Genomic DNA, 22746 nt, shown 5'->3' on the forward strand with positions numbered 1-22746 from the left:
AACTGTTGTAGTGTTTACTGTAACACAGTATCAGTCATACTTACTGTAAATGAAAGAAATGATGAAAACAACGTGCCTTCATCATATCGTGACAGCTTAGCGAGGACACCTTCTAGAATAGTGACGAACTAGTGCGAAAAAACATACACAGGTCAGATAACTTTAATGATGTTGATAATGAATAAAATTACATTTGTTAACACATCAGGTTTTTGGGGGTAAAAAGCTATTACTATATTCATCAAAAATCATTTTAATACTATTAAGCACATTATTTAAAATAAAGAAAGAAACACTTATCTCAATAAAGGCAAAGAGTACAACCAGTAAGAGTTATTTGTTCTTCACATATCATTTTGTACTTATATTAGACTATTTGGACTAGCTATGTGATTTTAAAAGTCAGCAATAATTATCCTAAACTTTTTAAATATTTTATAATATGTCTGTTAAATACAGTAAAGTACTGGCACGCTTAACATGATTTTCTGGATATGTTGACGTACTATTTTAAAAATCGTAAAATGCCATCTCCATGACTGATTGTGTTAGGAGTGCAACATAGATAGTACAAAGTGGATTACTGAATATGCTTAATACTAACAGTAACATCACAAGCCACTAGTATGCAACCAAACCTTAAAATGAGGGCTCATGTTTTCTAAATATTTCCTTTGAGGAAGCTTCACAGCCACATCCCTTGCAGAGGGAGCCCCCCCCATCTTCCTTAATAATATCATAAAGAATGAGAGCACTTCACATCGGGTACAATTTTGCAGTATCCTCAGAACAATGAGCACTCTTAAGGTTGGTTACAAAGATTTCAGGCTGTACTACAAAGGTTCAGTACCAAACGTGTGGCTGTTTACTCCCAGACATGTATCCCTCTCACATAAAGAGACCAGATGGCTTAGTGGTTAAGGTCTTCGGCTCCAATGCACAAGGTACAAGGTTCGATCCTGACCTCTGACTAATGCCTGTTTGGAGTTTGCATGTTCTCTCTGTGCCCCCGTGGGGTTTCTCCCATGTTCGAAAAACATGCTGAGTGTTTCCATCTCAAACTCACCAATGAATGGAACTGTGGGCAGTAGCACAGACTCTATATGGTGCCCAATGGGGGGAAGAGTTGTAAAAAGACCAACTGCTTTGGGCATCTATTGTGGTGTGCAGTATCCTCAAGATAGGAGAACACGGATCACAAACTGCGCACCGTGGCAGGGCTAGCCACTCAACAGTGTAAAATATGGCTCTAGGTGATTTGGTCATGTTGACTGTCGCCAAAAAAATGGGCATGGGTAGTTACCGGTGATAAGTGGGTTGAGGACCCGGCCTACTCTCTGACCCATGCCAGGGACCCATGCTAACAGTGGGAGAGGTATATGTGCCCCTATTGGCCGGTGTGTGCTCACCATAAAAGCCCAGCAGCCCTGGGTCAATAGGCTACTGGCTGGCTGGTGTCTAGTTGCCCAGCCTGGGTTACCTGAGATAGCTCTGTTGAGTGAAAGCTGGACATAAAACCAACCAACCTGCCAAAAATGAACTAAGAATTGCTATGCTTAATGTAGGTTCACTGACAGGACGCAGCTTAGAAGTGGAAGACATGATGATACGGGGGAGGCTGGACATCCTATGTTTCCAAGAGATGAGATGAAAGGGCAGTGCAACAAAGCCACTTGGCTTGGGATCCAGACTCTACTACTCAGGTGGTGGACAGGCTAGAAATGGTGAAGGAATTGTGGTGAGACAGAGGCTTCAGAAGTCAGTGAGGGATATCATCAGAATTAATGATAGACTTATGGCAATCAGACTCCAGTGATAGGACAGTATTCATAATCTCAGCCTATGCCCCACAGCAGGGTTGTGATAGTGAGGAAAAGAGTGCATTCAGACAGCAGTTGCAGGACCTACTAGATAAAGCAGGACAACATGAATTGGTGTTGATAATGGGTGACTTAAATGCACATATTGGGACAGACAGAACAGGATATGAGGACTGCCTGGGTCCACATGGGTGGAGCAATAGGAATAAAGAAGGAGAAGCCATTCTAGACTTCTGTCTGGCAAATGGCTTGATAGTAGCCAACACATGGTTCAGAAAGAGAGACAGTCACAAGATCACATACAAGACTAGCCAACATGCAACTCAGGTAGACTTCCTCCTAGCAAGGAAAAGGCACTGGGGTAGAATTCATGATTGCAAAGTCATCCCCAGTGAAACAGTTGGTTCACAGCATAAACCAGTAGTTGCCACAATCAGCTGCAAGCAGTGGTCAGAGAAGGCTCTAAGGTCAACAAAGACCAGGCTGAAGACCTGGAAGCTGACTGGAGAGAAAGTACAGCAGTTCAAGGAATTACTCAGGGCTCTAGCACCCCAAGAAGAGGAGGACATAGGTGGAGTTGAAGAAGAGTGGCAGCGCCTAAAAACAGCATGTGTTAGGACTACAGAAAAGATATGTGGCCGAGCCAGGTATGGAAATAAGGTACATAAGGAAAGCTGGTGGTGGAATGCAGAAGTGCAGAAAGTAATCAAAAGAAAGGAGTGCAGGAAGAAGTGGGAGATTGAAAAGACTGACCAAGCTAGGAAGGACTACTGGTTGGCAAACAAAGAAACTAAGAAAGAAGTTGCAATAGCAAAGAATAGGGCATCAGAAACACTCTATCAGCTTCTGGAAAGTGACTCAGTAAGGGGTACAAAGAAACTATACCAGGTTGCAAGGCAAAGACAGAAAGATAAAGAAGATAGTCAGACACCCTTCATAAGGGATTCCAGCAACAACCTGCTTACCAGCCCACAGGACATCAAAGGCAGATGGAAGGAGTATTTCCAGCAGCTTCTGAATGAAGAAAACCCCACAGAAGCGGTACTGCCCCAGAAACAGCCTACAATGAGAGTAGAAGAGGAGCTCAGCTTAGAAGAAGTAAGAGCAGCACTAAGGAAAATGAAGTCAGGGAATGCAGCAGGCTCAGATGAGGTCACAGCAGATATGATAAAGTTGCTGTGTGAGCTAGGGGAGAAATGGCTCCTGAGGGTACTAATTGCAGTGTGGAGAGAAATGTGTATTCCAGATGACTGGAGAATAAGCATACTCGTGCCAGTGTACAAGAACAAAGGGGGCATCCACAACTGTAGACAGTACAGAGGCATCAAACTCCTACCACATTGCATGAAAGTTCTGGAGAGGGTGATTGATAAATGGATACGCAGAATAGTGGAATGTAAGATGGGAGATGAACAGTTCGGATTCAGATCAGGATGCAGCACAACTGACCCGATGTCTGCATTGAGACAGATACTTGAGAAGAAACTAGAGAAGAGGAGAGAGTCAAACTGGGCTTTCCTAGACTTGGAGAAAGCATATGACAAGGTCCCAAGAACGCTGATCTGGGCAGTACTGCGGTGGTTTGAAGTCCCAGAAACATTGGTAGAATTAGTACAGGCTATGTACAAGGACCCAGTGACTCAAGTATGAACAGTGTTTGGCCTCACTGAGGGGTTCCCAGTGGGAGTGGGTGTGCACCAGGGTTCAGCTCTGAGCCCACTGCTGTTCATACTTGTAATGGACTACATCAGCAAACAGGTTGGAGGGGTCAGAGCAACAAAGCTGCTGTATGCAGACGATGTGGCAGTACAGGCAGACTCTGATCTAGAACTTCATCAAAGGATAGGAGAATGGAATGCAAATCTGAAGGCACATGGGATGAAACTAAGCACAGATAAGACAGTGGTAATGGCAGCAGATTGGGGAAATCAGAAGAAGCTGAGAATAGAGATAGATGGGAAGATAGTGGAACAGGTAAACAGCTTCAAGTATCTGGGAAGGGTGGTTGAGGAGAAGGGTAGTCTGAATGAAGAGGTCAAAGCTAGAATCAGAGGGGCTGCAGGAAACTGGCATAGAGTGTCAGGTGTAGTATATGACAGAAGAATGCCAAAGAAGCTGAAAAGTAAGGTGTACAAGACAGTGGTGCGACCAATACTACTGTATGGTACAGAAACCTGGGCAGTAAAGGCAGAACAGTTGAAGAAGCTAGAGGTGATGGAAATGAAATGCCTGAGAAAGGTGGTAGGATGCACACTGCGGGACAGGCGAAGAAATGAGGATGTAAGAGCAGAAGCCAAAGTAGCTCCAATTGCAGAAAAGATCAAAGAAAACAGATTACGATGGTATGGGCACATGTGTAGAAAAGCAGAAGACAATCTGGTGAGGGAGATTTGGGACAGACAGGAAGAAGGTAAGAGGAAGTGAGGGCATCCAGCAAAGAGGTGGATGGATTGTGTGAAAGAAGATCTGCGACAGTCAGGCATGAGTGTTGAAGAAGGCAGGAGAGTGGCACTGAATCGAGAGAGTTGGCGACAGTTAATACGATACCCTGACCCCATGTAAATGGGAAAAAGGGGATGATAATGATGATGATGATGTATCCCTCTCACCACATCCAAAGCATTGCCCTACTAGATGATAAGTGTTAAGTGGATGACATACAATTTAAAATCATAGATGCTCAATCAGAATTGTGCTTGTTATGGAAAATCATTGCCTGTGCAGTTTCCACTAACGAATAGGCAGTGATGTGATGGATGTAGTCTTTTAAATTATTTAACAATTGTGTGACCACAAACAGATCATATTTAGGGTAATGGGAAACTTTTCCCCTCTGTAAAAGATATTTTTTGTAACAAGTTTATTGGATTGAAGCTTTGGATTTGTTATGTCTGATTGAAGCTTCAACCACTTGAAACTCATTGAGGCATAGCATAACCCATCCAAACATATGCATAAAGGTTTGAGATGCAATGAGCCAAATTTAGCTTCTCAAAATTTCACTGCGTGATTCCTCTAGTAACAACTAATTGCCACATACTACTATACAGAGGATTAAGATCGTGTCACTGATCAACAAGTATATTATATGTTTGAGACTTGGATTCCAAGAAATTCACCTCAAGAGCAAAGTTCAATAGATGACTCTTAGCATCCTTTTGAGAACATATAACTTTTTTGTTATGAATGGACATCCAATCATAATTTTTTTGTAGTGCACGGAGATTTTCTTTCTCTATGTACTAGTAGTTAGTCTAAATTTAGATGATAAAAAAAACAAAACAAACAAACAAAAAAAAAACGAGATTTGTAATACCAGCTTTGAAGGCTGGTAAAGTAGTGATGAAGTGATTGACATCCTTATATATTCCCTGTGCAAGGGTACAGGTTTAACCAAAGTATCTGCTGTACTTTAGCAGACAGGCAGAAACAGGAGCTGAAAGTAAATCATTTCATATCCTGCTGCTGCTTTCTGGTCAGCTCCATCTGCTTTTAGTTCAGATGCGATTTTAATAGCTCCTAGGGGTGCTTAACATTTTTTCAAGCACCCCTATAAGTATTAAGGTTGGGTCTCACATTAATGCAGTGATGAACTAGGATATAATTTGACAGTTTTATGAGTGTGTTCAGAGAGCTCCATGCATTATAAGACATTTAGGAAGAAGAATGCTTGCTGCTTCTGCTTGCTTCCTTTGTATGCTCACATCTGTTACCAGAGTTGCTTTTAGGAGTGCTAAGCATCTATCAAGCTAACTACTTACTGGAAATTCTAAATTTTTCAAGTTCATTACAAATTGGCCTTTTGGTGTGTATTTGATAAGTATGTTTAACAAAGTAAGAATTTTGAATGACTTACTGGCTTTTTTACTAAACATCAGATTTAAAAGATGGAACAAGGGAGAAAGGTAGAGAAAAAAATGAAAACTGAGAAGGAAAGATCTTAGCACAGTCTTATAAATGGAAAGTATCTAAAATAAACAAGGTTCAAAGATTTTTGCAGAATAAAGACAGAACATGTAAGAAGTTAAGAAGGAAAAATTTGTCTAAAAAAATCTTTCACAACTGTAAGTTCTGACAGTGCTGCACGAAAGACAAGTGGAGCCCTCCCCTTCTCTACAGGTAGCAATGCTTTTCTGTAAGAAAGATAAAGAAGAAATGATGAATCAAATATGTCTGCCCAGACAGAAAGTCATTACAAGGGATTCAATACCAATGAAGATCTACTCAGAACCTGTATCTAGTATTCATGACATTGTAACTTTAAGGATTGGTCAGTAAAAAAAGATTAACCAGGCATGTCCGAAAGGGAGAGAAGTATGGAACTAAGACATTTATTAGTTTCCAGACAAATGGATTCCAGTTACAGAATTCAAACACAATCTTTAACAAGGCCTTTAGCAGCAGAGCATACACTAGTCAGGGTAACAATGCTACTTCATATAATAATGTTAATGTTTTTAGTGGAGGGTTACTTCTAAGTAATTCACAGGGCTCAAGACATGAAGGCAGTAACACACACCCTGCATATGCACGGTTTTGCGCAGTGGGCAGCGCCGGTAGCTAGGGTATAACTATTCCCGGTTCCACAAAGTCTACTCTTCAATTTTTTCCCTTGGAACTAGACAAACTTTCAACTTAAGCACTCAAAGCATTCACTTCTCATACTGGTACTTGCTCAAAACTCATAGCACGCACTAATAAACCTTAGCACTAGACCCCCCCTATACTGTAGCGAAGGACAAGGCTCTCTATTCAACCTTACCAGCCAATCAGTAAAACAGGTCACTGTACCTATCCAGGCATGTCTAAAGGGCAGTTTCAGGTGTACACTCCGGTTCAACTGGTGAATCTGGGCATTTTGAGGCAATGTTACAATTGCCTCATGTACACAGACAACCCTCTCCTCCTTCCACCAAACACTAATACATGCGAGAGATACAATTCTACAGACAAACTGGAGGCTAAGCTCTCTCAACCCAAGACTGGACCAGGCAGTCAAGAGGAGAAGGGAATTACTTGCATCACATCACCAGTCTCACATAGACCTATGAAACCAGCACCGGCAAAAAACACACATAAATACATGAAAACATACTCGGAGGCTCTAAATAAAAATCTGCAGAATCAACAGAGACCTCCAAAGCAGACATCCAAGCAACCTCCACCTCCCAACACAAACCATGAAACACATACTTCACAAAACCAGTGTGCCACACAATCACAGCCCTTAAGACAAAATAACATACCCAACACACTAGTAATAGGTTACTCTATAGTCAAGCACACTGACATCTCACTCACTAGGCTGAACAAGGAGAAGGTTACTGTTAGATGCCTGTCGGGTACCAGGATGCGCCACATAACACAAGCACTCAGGTCACTCCAGAATAAGTACAAATATGACTCTGTCATTGTGCACGTTGGTGTGAATGACCTGAGCCGTACCTCCCTGGACTACATGAAAAGAGACATGGAGGAGCTCTCTGATCACGTAGCCCAGGCCGGTATGACCTGACCCAGAGTAGCATTCTGCCCTCAGCAAGAACGATACCACAGTATAGAGAAAAAATTGTCAATTTCAACAATTGGCTAAGCTTCTGGTGTCATTCAAAGGGGATCCAGTGTCTGTCAGCCTGGGAGAGATGGCTTGCACCTGTCACCCTTTGGCTTTCGAATAGTGGCCAAGGCTCTTGCCACTCCATAGTGCCTTTTTAGGCAAAGCTCAATAAATAGCACAAGTAACAAAAAATTGAGGGTAATGCTACTCAATGCCAGAAGTCTAAACCTCAAAATGCATGCACTTGAGGCACTCCTCAGTATGGAGAAAACTGATATATGTGCAGTAACAGAAACCTGGTTTATGGCTCCAGGGAGCACCCCAGCACTACCAGGCTACAACTCATACCATACATTTCGGCCACAAAACCCAGACCGAAATACAAAAGGCAGGGGAGTATCCATATTCATCAAGGATACACACACCTCCAGGTTAGTGGCACAGCACGATGCTTCAAAGCTCATCCACGTGCAACTAACAATGGGCAAAACTGCTATTCAAATTATAGCTTGCTAAAGATCACCCACCATGTCCCAGGACCCCCACTCCGCATTCCTGGAAACAATGGGAAACATAAAGGTGCTACCAAACACGATGATACTGGGTGATTTAAATTATCCAAACATTAACTGAAAGAACTACTCAAGTACAAACTCCCTTGCCCAACATTTCCTAGAATTTATTAACTCAAACACCCTGGATCAACTGGTCAACACTCCCACCAGAGGTGACAACATATGGGACCTGGTCATCACCAACATGGGCGACCGGTGTTCCACACCAGAGGTCAATGCCTCACTGGTTAGATCTGATCATAAACTAATCACTCAGGATATCCACATTCCGCCACCACCCCTGGCCAAAGAAACCACCGTGAAAAACTTTTCAAAAGCAAACTTCACGTTACTTAAGACCGAGGTGGGAAGTTTCAAAGCCTCCATGCTAAAGGATAATGCTGTCCAAGCTACAAAAATCCTTTACTAATGCACTCTATGGGCACCTACAAGAATCCAAGGATCATGCTATTCCAAACAAAACCAAGACTCACTCCTCCAAAAAAATGAAACCAGTCTGGTGGACCCCTGCCATAAACAAGCTATACAACAGAAGGAGGAAACTAGTACAGTAAAGAGTAAAATCCCAACAAGGGAAGACATCCCTGATCAGTATCAGCAAGAAACTATGTTCCCTCATAAAGGCTATCTTCGAAAGAAAAATTGCCATGGACTCCAAAGATAACCACAAGGCATTCTTTCGCTATGTCAAGAATCTAAGTGGCAATTCTCAGATCTGCTTGGAGTTAGTGCAGAATGGCACAAAATACACTGAACCAACCGATATAGCCAACATCCTTGCAGACAGGTTCAGTGAAAACTTCACCCCCCTCTCAGCCCCAAAAGGGCCCATAACTATACCAGAAGAATGTAGTGCCCCTGATATCACAGACACTCAGGTTAAAACAGCCCTCTCCAAAGCCAAAAACACAGCATCAATGGGACCGGACAGTGTCCCAGGCTGCGTCCTATATGAGCTCAAAGATGAACTAACCCCTCACCTAAACACACTGTTTAAACTCAGCCTCTCCACAGACTATGTGCCCACAGAGTGGCGCACAGCAACGGTTATTCCACTCCACAAAGGTGGAGCCACAACGGACCCCAGGAACTATCGCCCTATAAGTCTGACTAGCTTGGTCTGCAAAGCTATGGAGCACATCATCATGGATCTCATTAACATAAAGGTCCTACCAAAAAAGATTATATAGGGTGATTTAAATTATCCAAACATTAACTGGAAGAACTACTCAAGTACAAACTCCCTTGCCCAACATTTCCTTGAATTTATTAACTCAAACACCCTGGATCAACTGGTCAACACTCCCACCAGAGGTGACAACATATTGGACCTGGTCATCACCAACATGGGTGACCGGTGTTCCACACCAGAGGTCAACCCCTCGCTGGTTAGATCTGACCATAAACTAATCACTCAGGATATCCACATTCCGCCACCACCCCCGGCCAAAGAAATCACCGTGAAAAACTTTTCAAAAGCAAACTTCACGTTACTTAAGACCGAGGTGGGAAGTTTCAAAGCCTCCATGCTAAAGGATAACGCTGTCCAAGCTACAAAAATCCTTTACTAATGCACTCTATGGGCACCTACAAGAATCCAAGGATCGTGCTATCCCAAACAAAACCAAGACTCACTCCTCCAAGAAAAGGAAACCAGTCTGGTGGACCCCTGCCATAAACAAGCTATACAACAGAAGGAGGAAACTAGTACAGTAAAGAGTAAAATCCCAAGAAGGGAAGACATCCCTGATCAGTATCAGCAAGAAACTATGTTCCCTCATAAAGGCTAGCTTCGAAAGAAAAATTGCCATGGACTCCAAAGATAACCACAAGGCATTATTTCGCTATGTCAAGAATCTAAGTGGCAATTCTCAGATCTGCTCGGAGTTAGTGCAGAATGGCATAAAATACACTGAACCAACCGATATAGCCAACATCCTTGCAGACAGGTTCAGTGCAAACTTCACCCCCCTCTCAGCCCCAAAAGGGCCCATAACTATACCAGAAGAATATAGTGCCCCTGATATCACAGACACTCAGGTTAAAACAGCCCTCTCCAAAGCCAAAAACACAGCATCAATGGGACCGGACAGTGTCCCAGGCTGCGTCCTATATGAGCTCAAAGATGAACTAACCCCTCATCTAAACACACTGTTTAAACTCAGCCTCTCCACAGACTATGTGCCCACAGAGTGGCGCACAGCAACGGTTATTCCACTCCACAAAGGTGGAGCCACAACGGACCCCGGGAACTATCGCCCTATAAGCCTAACTAGCTTGGTCTGCAAAGCTATGGAGCACATCATCATGGATCTCATTAACAGAGACATTGGAAACCTCCAAACACTGGACACTACCCAGTTTGGCTTTGTTAAGGGAAGATCATGCCTCCTAAACCTGGTGGACTTCTTTTAGACAGTTACCAAGGCAATAGACGAGGGAAAGGAGGTCCACACTGCCTACCTAGACCTTGCAAAGGCCTTCAAAACCATTCTCTACTCAGGTATTATAGACAAGCTGGGTTGCCAACTGGCTCACGGACAGAACCCACATGGTAAGAGTTGCGGGACCTAGGTCTGACTCTATACAGGTTACAAGTGCCGTTCCCCAGGGCTCAGTCCTAGGACCCCTCCTGTTCGGCATATACTTCTCAGAGGTACAGGCAAGCACAGGAGGACTATAGCTGACCAAGTTCGCAGATGACTGCAAACTAGGGGCTATAAGTGACTCTCCGGCTGACACAGACATCCTCCAAGAGGGTCTCACTGAGACAGATACCTGGTGTCAAAACCATGGCCTCAAGCTAAATGCCAAAAAGTGCATAGTCATCCCCTTTAGAAAAAACAAAGTACCCACAAACTACCACATAGGTGGTAGCCCCCTAAATACGGAAGACATAATAAGGGATCTGGGGACCCAATTAGATAGTAACCTCTCCTTTGATAATCACATTGCCAAAGTGGTTAGAAAATCCTTCTGTGTGGCCCACCTAATCACAAAAGGGTTTACATCCAGATCGAAAAAGGTCATTGGGCCCCTCTATGCATCACTCATCAGACCCATCATAGAGTACAATGCTCCATTTGGGATGTACCTTACAAGACACCTGCAACAACCGGAAAGACCACAGAAGTACCTCACCAAGAGGATCACTGGCCTCAAGCAGATGCCCTATGCAGTTCGAATGAAGAAACTCCAGCTCTACTCGGTTGCATACCGCCTACTCACAGGTGATCTCTGCCTGACATACAAGGCTATGCCCAACCCAGAATTGATGGACATGCTCCACCTAAAGAAAACCATATCCCATTGAGCCACACACTCCAGGGATCTAAACCTCACCAGAACACTAAATAGGATGTGCTGGAGGGATAGATTCCTGTCCCAGAGACTTCCCATGCTCTAGAACAAGATTCCAATCTACATTAGGCAGAGCTCCTCGCTAACCCTCTTCAAGAGAAACCTTGACGAGTGGATGAGAAACAGAAAGTTTACCCCAGGGATCACATCAATGGCTCTGCTGAACAGAGGCACAGGGAACTAATATAAGGGGGCGGCGAAAGCCAATACATTCTGGCTAGGTTTATAAATGTCTTTGGGCAGATAGCCTAGTACCTACCTATGAACCTATGTTGAGAGTGAAATAGGTCTCCTAATGGTGGTATTTCATCAAGTTCAGTCATCTAAGTAGTTTATTAAAGCTTTGACATTTCCACAATTTACATTTTAAAAGAAAAAAAGAAATTCCTCCAGCCTTCCACATGCTATCATTCTCATCACAGATATAAAAAGCATACAGCAACTTTGTTGATCTGTCTCCTCCAGCCTGTTCGCTAATGCAGTCCACCACCAGTATGAACAGCAGTGGGCTTAGAGTTGATCTTTAATGCACATCCATTCCCACTGGAAACCCTTCTGTGATTCTGAAAACTGTTCTTATTTTTATCATTGGTTCCTTGTAAATAGCCTGCACTAATTTTACCAGTGAACTTTGAACTATCACAGGACTGTCCAACTTGGCTATTTTGGGACCTTGTCTTATGCTTTCTCCAAGTCTAGCAATGTCCAATTGGATTCTTTCATCATCTCTAGCTTGTTCTCAACTATCTGTATCAGTGCAAACAGTGGAATGCTTGTGCGGCATCCTTATCTGAATCCAAACTGCTCTTCTCCTGTCTTACTTTCTACTATTCTATATATTCATTTGTCAAGCACCTTCTCCAGAACTTTCATGCAGCATGATAGGAGTTTCATACTTCTGTACTGCCCGCAGTTGTGAACATCCCTGTTGTTCTTGAACACTGGCAGTAGTATTCTTTTTCTCCAGTCATTTGGGAGGTGCCTTTCTCTCCATATTGCTTTCAGTACCCCCAGCAGCCATTTCTCCCCTGTCTCCACTGACACCTTGATTATATCTGCTTTGACCTCATTTCAGCCCTCTGCTTTCCCTGAATTAATTTTACTAAGTGCTATTCTTACTTCTTTTAGAGTGGGGTATTAATTACATCAGTAATCTTTGAGGCTATGAATCTAAATAAAGCCCCCCCCCCCTGAGTTTTAAATGACTCACGAAATACATAATGACATTGTTGAGGGAATAATTTATTTCCAATTAAAGTTCCTAGATTTTTGTGGACATTAACTCTGCCATAATTTTTGTCTAGATTTATGGTAAGTTTCCGTCCTTCCATCCAATCTGAAAATGCAAATAAGATATTTTTGAAACTCAGAATCAAGTTTGAATGTTATGAAAAGATACAGTTTGAAATTGTCTGCATATTTCATAACAAGTTGTTTTAAAAAACCAGCAATGTAAAGAGGGCAACATAAGTGACCTAACAACAGAGCCCCAAAGGACCCATCTACTCATTTGGCATCAATTAGCTTTAAAGAGGTTTAATATTAGTTTCCAAACCCTGTCCTTTATATAGCTCTTTATCTACCTGAATATTTATTTATTTATTGATTGACAAGCTCCACTTGAGTAACCCAAACGCGAGACCTCAACCTGGTCTGTGACATCAATAGGACTTGTTGGCGGGACAGATTTGTGCCCTAGAGACTCCCACTTTTGTGGAATAGACTCCCTCTCCATGTAAAGCAGACTACCTCATTAAACCTTTTTAAGCGCAACCTGGATAACTGGATGGGGGACAGAAAATGCACCCCTGGGATTTCATCTGTGTCCCTGCTTGACACTGGCATAGGGTGCTGACATGTTGGAACAAGGGCTAAATTCTTGGCTAGGCTTGAACTGGCCTCAGGGCTAATAGCCTAGTAACGTTCTATGATCTTATGACAGTGGACTGCTGGGAAAGTCTGACTGGGTAGGTGCCCATTTTCAGTGGAGACCCAGGGAAGAAAGTTTGAAAGTATTACAAAAACATTTAAGAACAATAATTTTGCAATCTTCAGAAATAATACAAAAACATTTTCCTTCTAAGATGTTTGTTTTCATAAAACAATTACATATCCATAGACCCACCAGGGGCTCCAGTATCCCAGACCTGGTCATTACCAACATGGGAAATCAATGCTCCACACCTTTGGTCACCCTCTCATTGGTCAGGTCTTACCATAAGCTAATCACCCTTAACATCCACATCCCACCCCCACCCCAAGTAAGGAAACCTCCATAAAAAAACTTCTCCAAAGCCAACTTCATGTACTCAAGTCAGAAGTGACAAACTTCATGACACCCATGCAGACGGGAACTGAAAGTTTGACTGCTGAATCCTACACTAAGGCACTGTATGAGCACATCCACTCATGCATGAATAGTGCCATCCCAAATAGAACCAAGATGCTCTCCCCCCAAAAAAGGAAGCCAATCTGGCGCTCTCCTGCCATAAACAAACTTTACAACAAAAGAAACTGTTGCAGAAAAGAGGAAAATCCCAGGATGCAAAAAACTCCCTTAGCAGCTTCAGTAAGAAGCTGAGATCCCCCATAAAATCCTCCAAAACTAGTTACGAAAATAAAATTGCCAAAGATTCCAAAGACAACCACAAGGCATTCTATAACTATGTCAAGAATCTAAATGGCAATGCTCAGGTCTGCTCTGAGCTACAACAGAATGGCATTAAATATACTGATCCCAAGGATATTGCCAATATTCTGGAAGATCAATTCAGTGCCAACTTCACCCCCTCTCACCCTCTAAACGGCCCATCTCAATATCAGATGATTGCCAAATTCTGGTAATAGCAGCCACACAGGTAAAAAACCCACTCTCCAAAGCTAAAATACAGCATCCATGGGACCAGATGACATCCCGGGTTGTGTACTACATGAACTACAAAGTGAACTTTCACCTCGCCTAAGTGTCATGTTTAACCATAGCCTCACCTCAGGCTTTGTGCCCACTGAGAGGCGCACAGCTACAGTTATCCCTCTCCACAAGAGGGTATCCACATTGCATCCCAGGAACTACTGCCCCAGCAGTCTGAAGAGCCTGATCTGCAAGGCCATGGAACGTAATATCATTGAACTTATAAAAAAAGACATTGGCAACCTTCAATCACTGGACCCCACCCAGTTTGGGTTCATGAAGGGCTGATCTTGCCTCCTGAACCTGATTGACTTCTTTGAATCAGTCTCCAGAGCCATGGATGAGGGTAAAGCTGTCCACGCAGCCTATCTGGGCCTCACCAAGGCCTTTGATACTATCCCCCACTCTGGAATCATAGATAGACTTGCTAAGCTGGGCATTAATCCCTACATCACTCGATGGGTTGCCAACTGGCTTACTGACAGAACCCACACTGTAAAAGTAGCCGACTCCAAATCCCGCTCTAGACACGTGACAAGTGGAATACCTCAGGGTTCAGTCCTGGGACTGCTCTTGCTTGGCATCTACTTCTCTGAAGTACAGGCCAACACTAAGGGACTCTGGCTAACAAAGTTCATAGATGACTGCAAACTGGGAGCCATTATTGAATCCCCAAATGATGTGGATACTCTACAAAAAGGCCTTACAGAAACAGATGCTTGGTGCCAGAGCCATGGGCTCAAGCTCAATGCCAAGAAATGTATAGTTATCCCATTTGGGAAAAAACATGTACCCATGAATTACCACATAGATGGCAGTACACTAAACACCGAAAATGTGATAAGAGACTTAGGGACACAGGTGGACAGTGGTCTCACTTTCTATAACCACATCTCTACAACAGTCGGGAAATCCTTCTGTGTTGCACACCTCATCACTAAGGGCTTTTCATCCAGAAAAAAGGAGGTCATTGTCCCACTTTACTCATCCCTCATTAGACCCATTATAGAATACAATGCCCCGTTTGGTATGTACCTCTAAAGACATCTGCAACAACTGGAAAGGCCGCAGAAATACCTCACTAAAAGAATCACAGGCCTAAAGCAGATGCCCTACACTGACCACCTTAAAAAACTCCAGCTATACTCTGTCGCATATCGTCTACTCAGAGGCAATCTCTGCTTAACATACAAGGCCATGTCAAACCCAGAGCTGTTGGACATGCTACACTTAAAAAAAATCCCAATCCCTCAGAGCGACACAGTCCAGGGATCTAAACCTTGTCATCACAATAAACAAAATATGCTGGAGGGATAGGTTCCTGACCCAGAGGCTCCCCAGACTCTGGAATAGACTGGCCATACATGTCAAGCAGAGCACCTCTTTGGCCCTCTTCAAAAGGAACCTTGCCGATTGGATGGGAGAAAGGAAATTCACCCCGGGGATCATGTCAGTCACCCTGCTAGACAGGGGTCCAGGTAAGTAAATAGTGTGGCAAGAAATAGCCAGGGAATTGTTATGGCTAGGCTTGTATAGGTCCTATGGCTGATAGACTAGTACAAACCTATGAACATATGAACCTATAAGATTGCTCCCAGCGAATGACACCCCTGAATAATGGTGTCCTGCTGTGCAGCAGTGTGGACTTCTGATACTGTTCCATTTCAATGTCTTTCTAGAGAGCACTGCACAGACTAGAGGGAAAAGTGTTCCTCCTGCAGATGTTGCAATTATCTACCACTGGGGGGAAACTGAGGAGGTACTTTACACAGTTAAAGGAATGGCCATAGCTCCAACAACTCAGATTCAATGCAAATAAGCAAAGAATAATGAACAAGGTTAATAAGAACTCATGGTAATAATAATGATCAGAGGTTAGATAGTAGCAACAGCAAAAACAGAAAGGGGTTTTGTCATAATTACATCAGATTATACACAGTAGATGATCGTGATAAGGCAATAGTCCTAGACATTCAGAGAAGGAGACATTACCTATAAAACATGGTAAAAATACTTTCTTGCATACAGTCAGCTGGACAGACCAAAGGCAGAGGACAGTATGGGATTCCTGAGATTCTAACCCTGCAAAATTACAGGCAGAAAGGAGACTACCAGGAAGGGCAACAGAAATGGGAGGCTGTCCAAAAGAAAACCTAAAATGTGTGTCCTAAAAGAAAGAAAGGAGAGAAAGAGATAGGGATAATTTGATTAAACATTTAAGTAACCGAAAGGAATTAAGAAAGCCCAAGAAAGCAGCATTTATCAGGGCAGAGATACAAGAAAAAAGGGGTTATAATTTAAATATAAAGGAAGCGTGGTTCAGCAGTTTTAGGAGGAAAAAATCCTCTATAAGACGGTTGTAGGTATGTGGAAAGGCCTTCATAATGATCTTACAAAATCGGGAACAGTACTGGAATTGGCAGATGCATGATGGGATAGACATGAATCATCATTAGGGTTTGGGAAGGAGCGTGATGTTTGTTAATACAGAAGAGCTGATTATCCATCAGGTAAAGTATCTGACAGACTAGATGAGTACATATAGGCTGGCTAATTTTATGACTCTGTTTCGATCTTTCATGTCCAGACTGTATTCTGACAGACTACATATTGTTAATAATCTCATGATGTCTGTCTTACCAAAGACCATCTGAAAAATGTTCTCGCTCTTTTCTTTCAGTTTTCTTACTCATATTAATTTGCCCATCTCTTGATCATTCACCTTCTTTTTCTAAAGTACTTCCTCCTCTAGTACTGTGTTCCATCCCAGTCCTATGTGGAAACCTGTCACTTTATCTACAGCCATTTTTATGAATGCAAATAGACTGAAGTAAAACTGCCAAAACAACTTTCAGCAACACTGAAGTCTTTTGTTTTCTTCTTTGCTGTGAAGCCTCATACTAGGTATATATATGTTTGGGGGGGGGGGGGTTGCCCACTGAAACTTCCTTCTGAAGTTTTAATTTTTTTTTCCTAGGGAAAATTTTCTTTCAATAAAAATGACTCTGTCTTAGTGACATGATTCCTCCTATGGACACAAGCATTCCTGACAGTGATGTGGTACCATCTACTTCTTGTCCTCCAAAGTAAATGCCTCCAGGCCAGTTATCCCTGAACTATATCTAATTTCAGAGGCAAAGCCTGCTCTTCCAATGATTTGTCACCCCTCAACACTAAGTTGAGGAGCAAAAAGAAAGGTCCCTTCTCCTCTGCGGTTCCAAATCTGACTGATGCGCTTATCTCTGTCATGCCCTCATGTCCTATCAATGTCAGGAAAAAGGTCCCATTTCAGATTGAGTCCTACCAATGTGAGAAGAAAAAAAACAACAAAAAGGTGTTCTCTGTGCACACAATCATACCCCTCAACGTCTTGCACCTGGCAGGACTGCCCCCTTCACCTCACCCTAGTTACCCTTCTGCCTAAATCTCTAGCTGGGTTTCACTAAGTGAATTCTTCCAAACTGACCTTTTGCAGTTGACCATTAAAAGAGGCACATTGTTTTACACAAATCATCTCCCAACATGCATACTGTTCTCAAGTCCAGAGACATGTTTTAAATTTTTCTGAAAAAAATACAAAAAAAGTCTGGAATTTGAACTGAGTACAAGAAAAAGCATGATATTATGTCAGAATACATGCCACAATGCGTATTACTTCTATACAGCTGTAAAAATGTCACCTTGCTTTCTTCAGTGGTTCATTCCTAAAATATATATTTAATTTTGCTTTTTTATACATGCACCAAAAGTTATTAATGAATCACAGTAAAGAACAGAAATTACCCTTAACAAATCACTTATACAATTTCTGGAATTTCAGATAACAAAAACAGAATTCCAGTTTTTAAAAATGTATAAGTCAGTGCCCTTGTGACTGTTAAGAAAATGCCCCTAACCTATGTCATTCTTCAATAAGATTAAGGACACTTATTAAAGTTTCTAAATCTGCTGCTGTTGCTGATAGCATCTTAAAATCTGAAATGCCTTAAACTAATCTGAAGGCATACTTTGTAAGCTATGGTCTCTAGCTTTACCCCAAGAACCCCTACTGACATCTCCAATCTTACCCCTCACAAGTCTCTGGTAAGTCTAAAATCATTAACTTGACTGGACAGAATACTACAAATAAAGGTTCAGGTAATGCAGGTTATACCGTTTTATAAACCAGATATACTTTGTTTTTAAAAAATCTGGGCTGATAAAAAATATACAGATAAGCATATCTGAATGGATATATAATTTATTTTCTGACACAAAGTGAAAAAAATACTATTGGACTTTAAGACAAAAGTATATTTCCTCAGTGAGAATAAACAGCATTTTGATACAAATCTAAAATAAATATGTTCTCCGAGGGTCTATTTCCCTTCACGTCTTAACAAATTTACAGCAAAACAATGAAAATAAACATTATAAATCCATAAACACTGTAAACCTAAAGGTAAAACACACTGAACATGCACTTTGAGAAAGAAAGCTACAAATCTTGATCATAGTACAAACATATCAAACATCAGAAAACTGCACATCTTTTTTATTTCTTTTTTTTGCTGGGGATAAGCCTCCCCTCCTGCCCCACCATTTACAGGTTCATAGATAGTTAATAGGCAAGCAATCCAGGAGACCATTGTAGAGCTTAGCCCAATTTCCCAAATTTCCCTAAAGCACTCCCTGGTTTACTGGATTGCACAATGTTAGATGGGAAGCAAATTGAGGCAGAGGGAATCAAACCTTGTACCACAGGAAGTAGCTTGTTAACAGCTCATAGCTTTAATCCTCAGCACTAACTTGCAGGATTAGTTATTTAATTTACTAATGTCTTGCTCACATAACTGTGGGGAAAGGGTCACACATTCATTCATTAAATGATACCTTCCAGATCAATCACTGAGGTTCTAGTCCCCAAAGTCTGGAAAGAGATCACAGCAATACCTACCCATAAGAGAAGTGCACAAGGAAGAGTAGCTTCTTATTTACCTATCACTATCATTATGACTCTCATAATTATTGCAAAAAAGCTGGTCACCAAAGAAATGTCCAACTACACTGAATACTGTGCACTAACTGTGCATGCCTAACGTCTTCTGTTTAGGACATGGGATAGAAAAGGTCTTCAGAAAGGTAAGAACAGTCATTATAACAAAAACACAGAAAAGCACAGCTCACAGGTGCTAGATTTCCTTAAAGTATCGGACAGATACCTCATTAATTAGTCTTACTGGATAAGCACAGCTCATGGAGTATGCCAGTCCACCTCCAACTGTATAGCCAGATACAATTTGTTAAATGATGTAGAGCATCAGATGAAAAACATTACCTCTTCCCTCACAAACAGTGCTGTGGGGATGCTTAAATCTCATTTAAAAGTCACTTTGTTAAAACATGCAGCAGCTCTGATCCATAGGTAGGGGGTGCTTTGAGTTAAACTTCTATTGTGCAAAGAGGTCATACTTATGTGATAATGCAGGTTAAGATCTTTGGTGTGGGTATTCACAGTACTTCTAGTTTTATGAAGACAAAGGAGGTCTAATAGAATGGGGTAACTAATAACATGGAAGGTCAATCAGAGATTGCCAAGTAGGAACCTGTACAAATTTCTCTGGATAGATTAGGGAGCTTATTTCAGTAACTTTCTTGGTAAACGTTGGGGTCACTCAATTTGGATCATGTGTTTGGAGAGGTATATGGAGAGGAAGGTATTGTTTTCAGTGATAAGCCTAGTGGGGAAGTGTATAAAAAGGAACTTGGTAGAGATGTCATTGGAAATTAATTAAGAAAGGCAGAATGATTTCTTATGCCCGTGGAAATTAACTGAGAAAGGCAGAATGATTTATTAACTGTGACTGATACATGATGACAGGAAAGCTCATTACTGACAACATTCCCTCAATCTATAATGACTGTATCATTTTCCTAAGACATCCTTTATGTGTATGACATGAACTCCTGCTTCATACATTATACCACACTACATCTTTTGGCACTGAATCTGACCCGATGGCTATTCCCAGGAGTGGCCTTAGGTCAACTTGTGCCCTAGGCAAAAGGGCTCCACGGCACCCCCATCACACCACCCGGTGCCCCCATTCTGGTCTACCTACACCAAATAAATACAGGAAAAGCACCCCTACTAGAACAGCGCCCTAGGCGACCGCTTAGTTGGCCTATGCCTAAGGCCGGCTATGGCTATTGCACCAGGCATTGATGAGGTCCAAACCTGGTTGCTGTATGAGTATTTGGGAGAGTCACAATAGCATCCAGTTTGCAGCTATCTGCAAACTTGGTTAGCCATGGCCCTTTGACTTCTACTTTCACTTTTGACAAGTAGATGCCAAAAAATTGAGGGCTCAAGACTGTGCCCTGAAGGTCACCACTTGTAGCTTTTTTGTATGGAGAAGCTACCTTTGATGCTTATTGTAAGCATTCTAGCACTGATCCACTTGGCTATCCAAGGGGTAGTGCATGGGTTTATGTTTAGTTGAGTGACAATAATACCTATATGGGACACAGTGTCAAAAGCTTTAGCCAGATCTGGAAAGATAGAGTGGACAAACATTCCCTTTCTAGAGCCTTAATAACCCTTTCATAGAAATCAACAAACTGAGTACACAGGCTTCACAAAGCCAAACTGAGGTGGATCAGGGGACTATATGTCACCAATTTAAATATTTAAATGTTCTATAATGATGTAGCATTACATGACCTTACAGATGACACTGGTGATACTTATGGGTTTATAATTGTCAGGATGTGTGATGGGTCTTTCCTAATGTAGAGGCACCCCTAAAGCAGCTCTTTAAACATATGCAATGTAAACAGTATAGACTTTGTAGGTTAAAAAGGGGTTAAGCCATATTTTCTATTAACCAGGATAAATAAAGTGATATTATCACAATCCGTGATGCTTGAGAACTTAGTTTTAGCCCATGTGGAATGTCCTGCTCTAGGGTGATTTTGGGAGGAGTGGTAGTTTGGCGGCAACTGGGGAGACAGCAGGATGATGGGCTAAGAAAAAACTGAAGCAGAATTTCTCAGGTTGCTGGTGATGGCTTTAGGATGAGCATATGTGGTACCATTAGATTTCAGTTCAGAGTAGGGTTTAATGTTACAGCTGAATTTCCTGCAAGAGCAAAAGGTGGCATTGTGTTTATGTTTGGTGAAGGTGACAATCATGAGTACAGGACAAGTCTTGCACTTTTTAGTAGTGGGCTTAAGATTTGTGTCAGACAAGATTAGGTCCTTTTTATGTTAGGAGTGGGAGACTTATTAAATATGATAAGGAGTGTTTTCCTCTTGTTATGCATTATCCTGGGGATTCAGAAAGATCCCCACCAGTAGCATTAAGGATTGTGGTAAGAAGCTTTTCTTTCTACGATGTGGTATTTTGCAGTTCAGAAAGACATAAGCCGCAACAAGGAAAGACCTGATTGTCGACTAATATCCGCATATTTGAATTGTAGTTAAGAAACCCAAGGGCAGAGCAGTACCTCCTCTAACCACACGGGGTAGGTTAATTCCAGCACAAACATGGGAATTGGCTAGGCTTAAACTAGCTTGTCCAGTATACCTATGAATCTATGAAAAGGAAGCTGTTTTACTTATTTTGAATGAAACACAGTACTGACAGTAGTTTAGAGGAAATTATTGGACAACATCAAATACCTTAGACGGGTCAGTGTCAAGAGTCCCTGTTGACTTTCTGACGGCTGCAAATGAAAGTGCAAATGTGGATAAAGATATATTAAATCAGAGGTTAAGGTATCTTGAAATATTCTCCCCACCCTGAGATACAGTGACCTTAGAGTTAGTATTTGTGAGTATCAGGGGTATAGGGAACACAGACCTCCATGTTGGGGGATGCATGAGATAATGTCCTGCTTCAAAAATGATTTAAAAGTGTTACAGTCAATTTTAGAAATAGCCACTTTTTTGTAAACTTTCAGTATAAAATGTTATGATGACTGTTGGCAAAAGTCAGGGAAATAGTATTTTTCTTATTAAAGTTGCACTGCTAATATCGCAGAGTCTATGTACAGATCAGATTACATTTGGTCTGTTAAGCAATCTTGTCCACTTGGGACGCATATGCAAATTTGTAAGAAGTTTAAAGCATATATTTAAAGCAATTAAACTGTAAAGTAAGACAATTTAAAATAATGAACTTGTTTAGTAGTCTTGCTGTGTTACTGTACATCTGTGAGTCATGTAAAACACATTTAAGTCAAGTAAGAAAATGAGGGTATTGTCCCTTATTGGCAAGTGGGAAATGTATATCTGTATGTGCATGTATATACACACGTTTGTATGTATTTGTGTGTATCTGTGTGTTATATAAATACACACATACAGATATATATCTATATGGCTCCCCTTCAGATCATCGAACTTTTAAAAGATCGATTTTCATATGGCTGAGACCATATGATTGAACTTTTAAAAGTTCAAACGGTCTGAATGGAGATCTCCATACAGCACGGATTTCCCTTTTCTGCAATGTAGTGCGATCTCGGAGTTGGTATATTT

The 22746-nt window shown here is 41.7% G+C and overlaps 1 protein-coding gene across 15 annotated transcripts in view; it reads right to left on the minus strand.

The window, feature by feature from the left end:
- The window catches only part of CADPS (calcium dependent secretion activator), a 2296269-nt gene that overhangs the window by 327246 nt on the left and 1946277 nt on the right, over positions 1-22746 (minus strand). For all 15 annotated transcript variants that reach the window (XM_044077436.1, XM_044077434.1, XM_044077437.1 and 12 more), the window contains one exon: positions 45-128. In XM_044077436.1, the coding sequence (XP_043933371.1) occupies positions 45-128 (84 nt within the window). The remainder of the gene's footprint in view (positions 1-44; positions 129-22746) is intronic.

This window comes from Protopterus annectens, chromosome 7.part0, assembly GCF_019279795.1.
Source record: "Protopterus annectens isolate FY-2018-M chromosome 7.part0, PAN1.0, whole genome shotgun sequence".
Classification (NCBI taxonomy): domain Eukaryota; kingdom Metazoa; phylum Chordata; order Ceratodontiformes; family Protopteridae; genus Protopterus; species Protopterus annectens.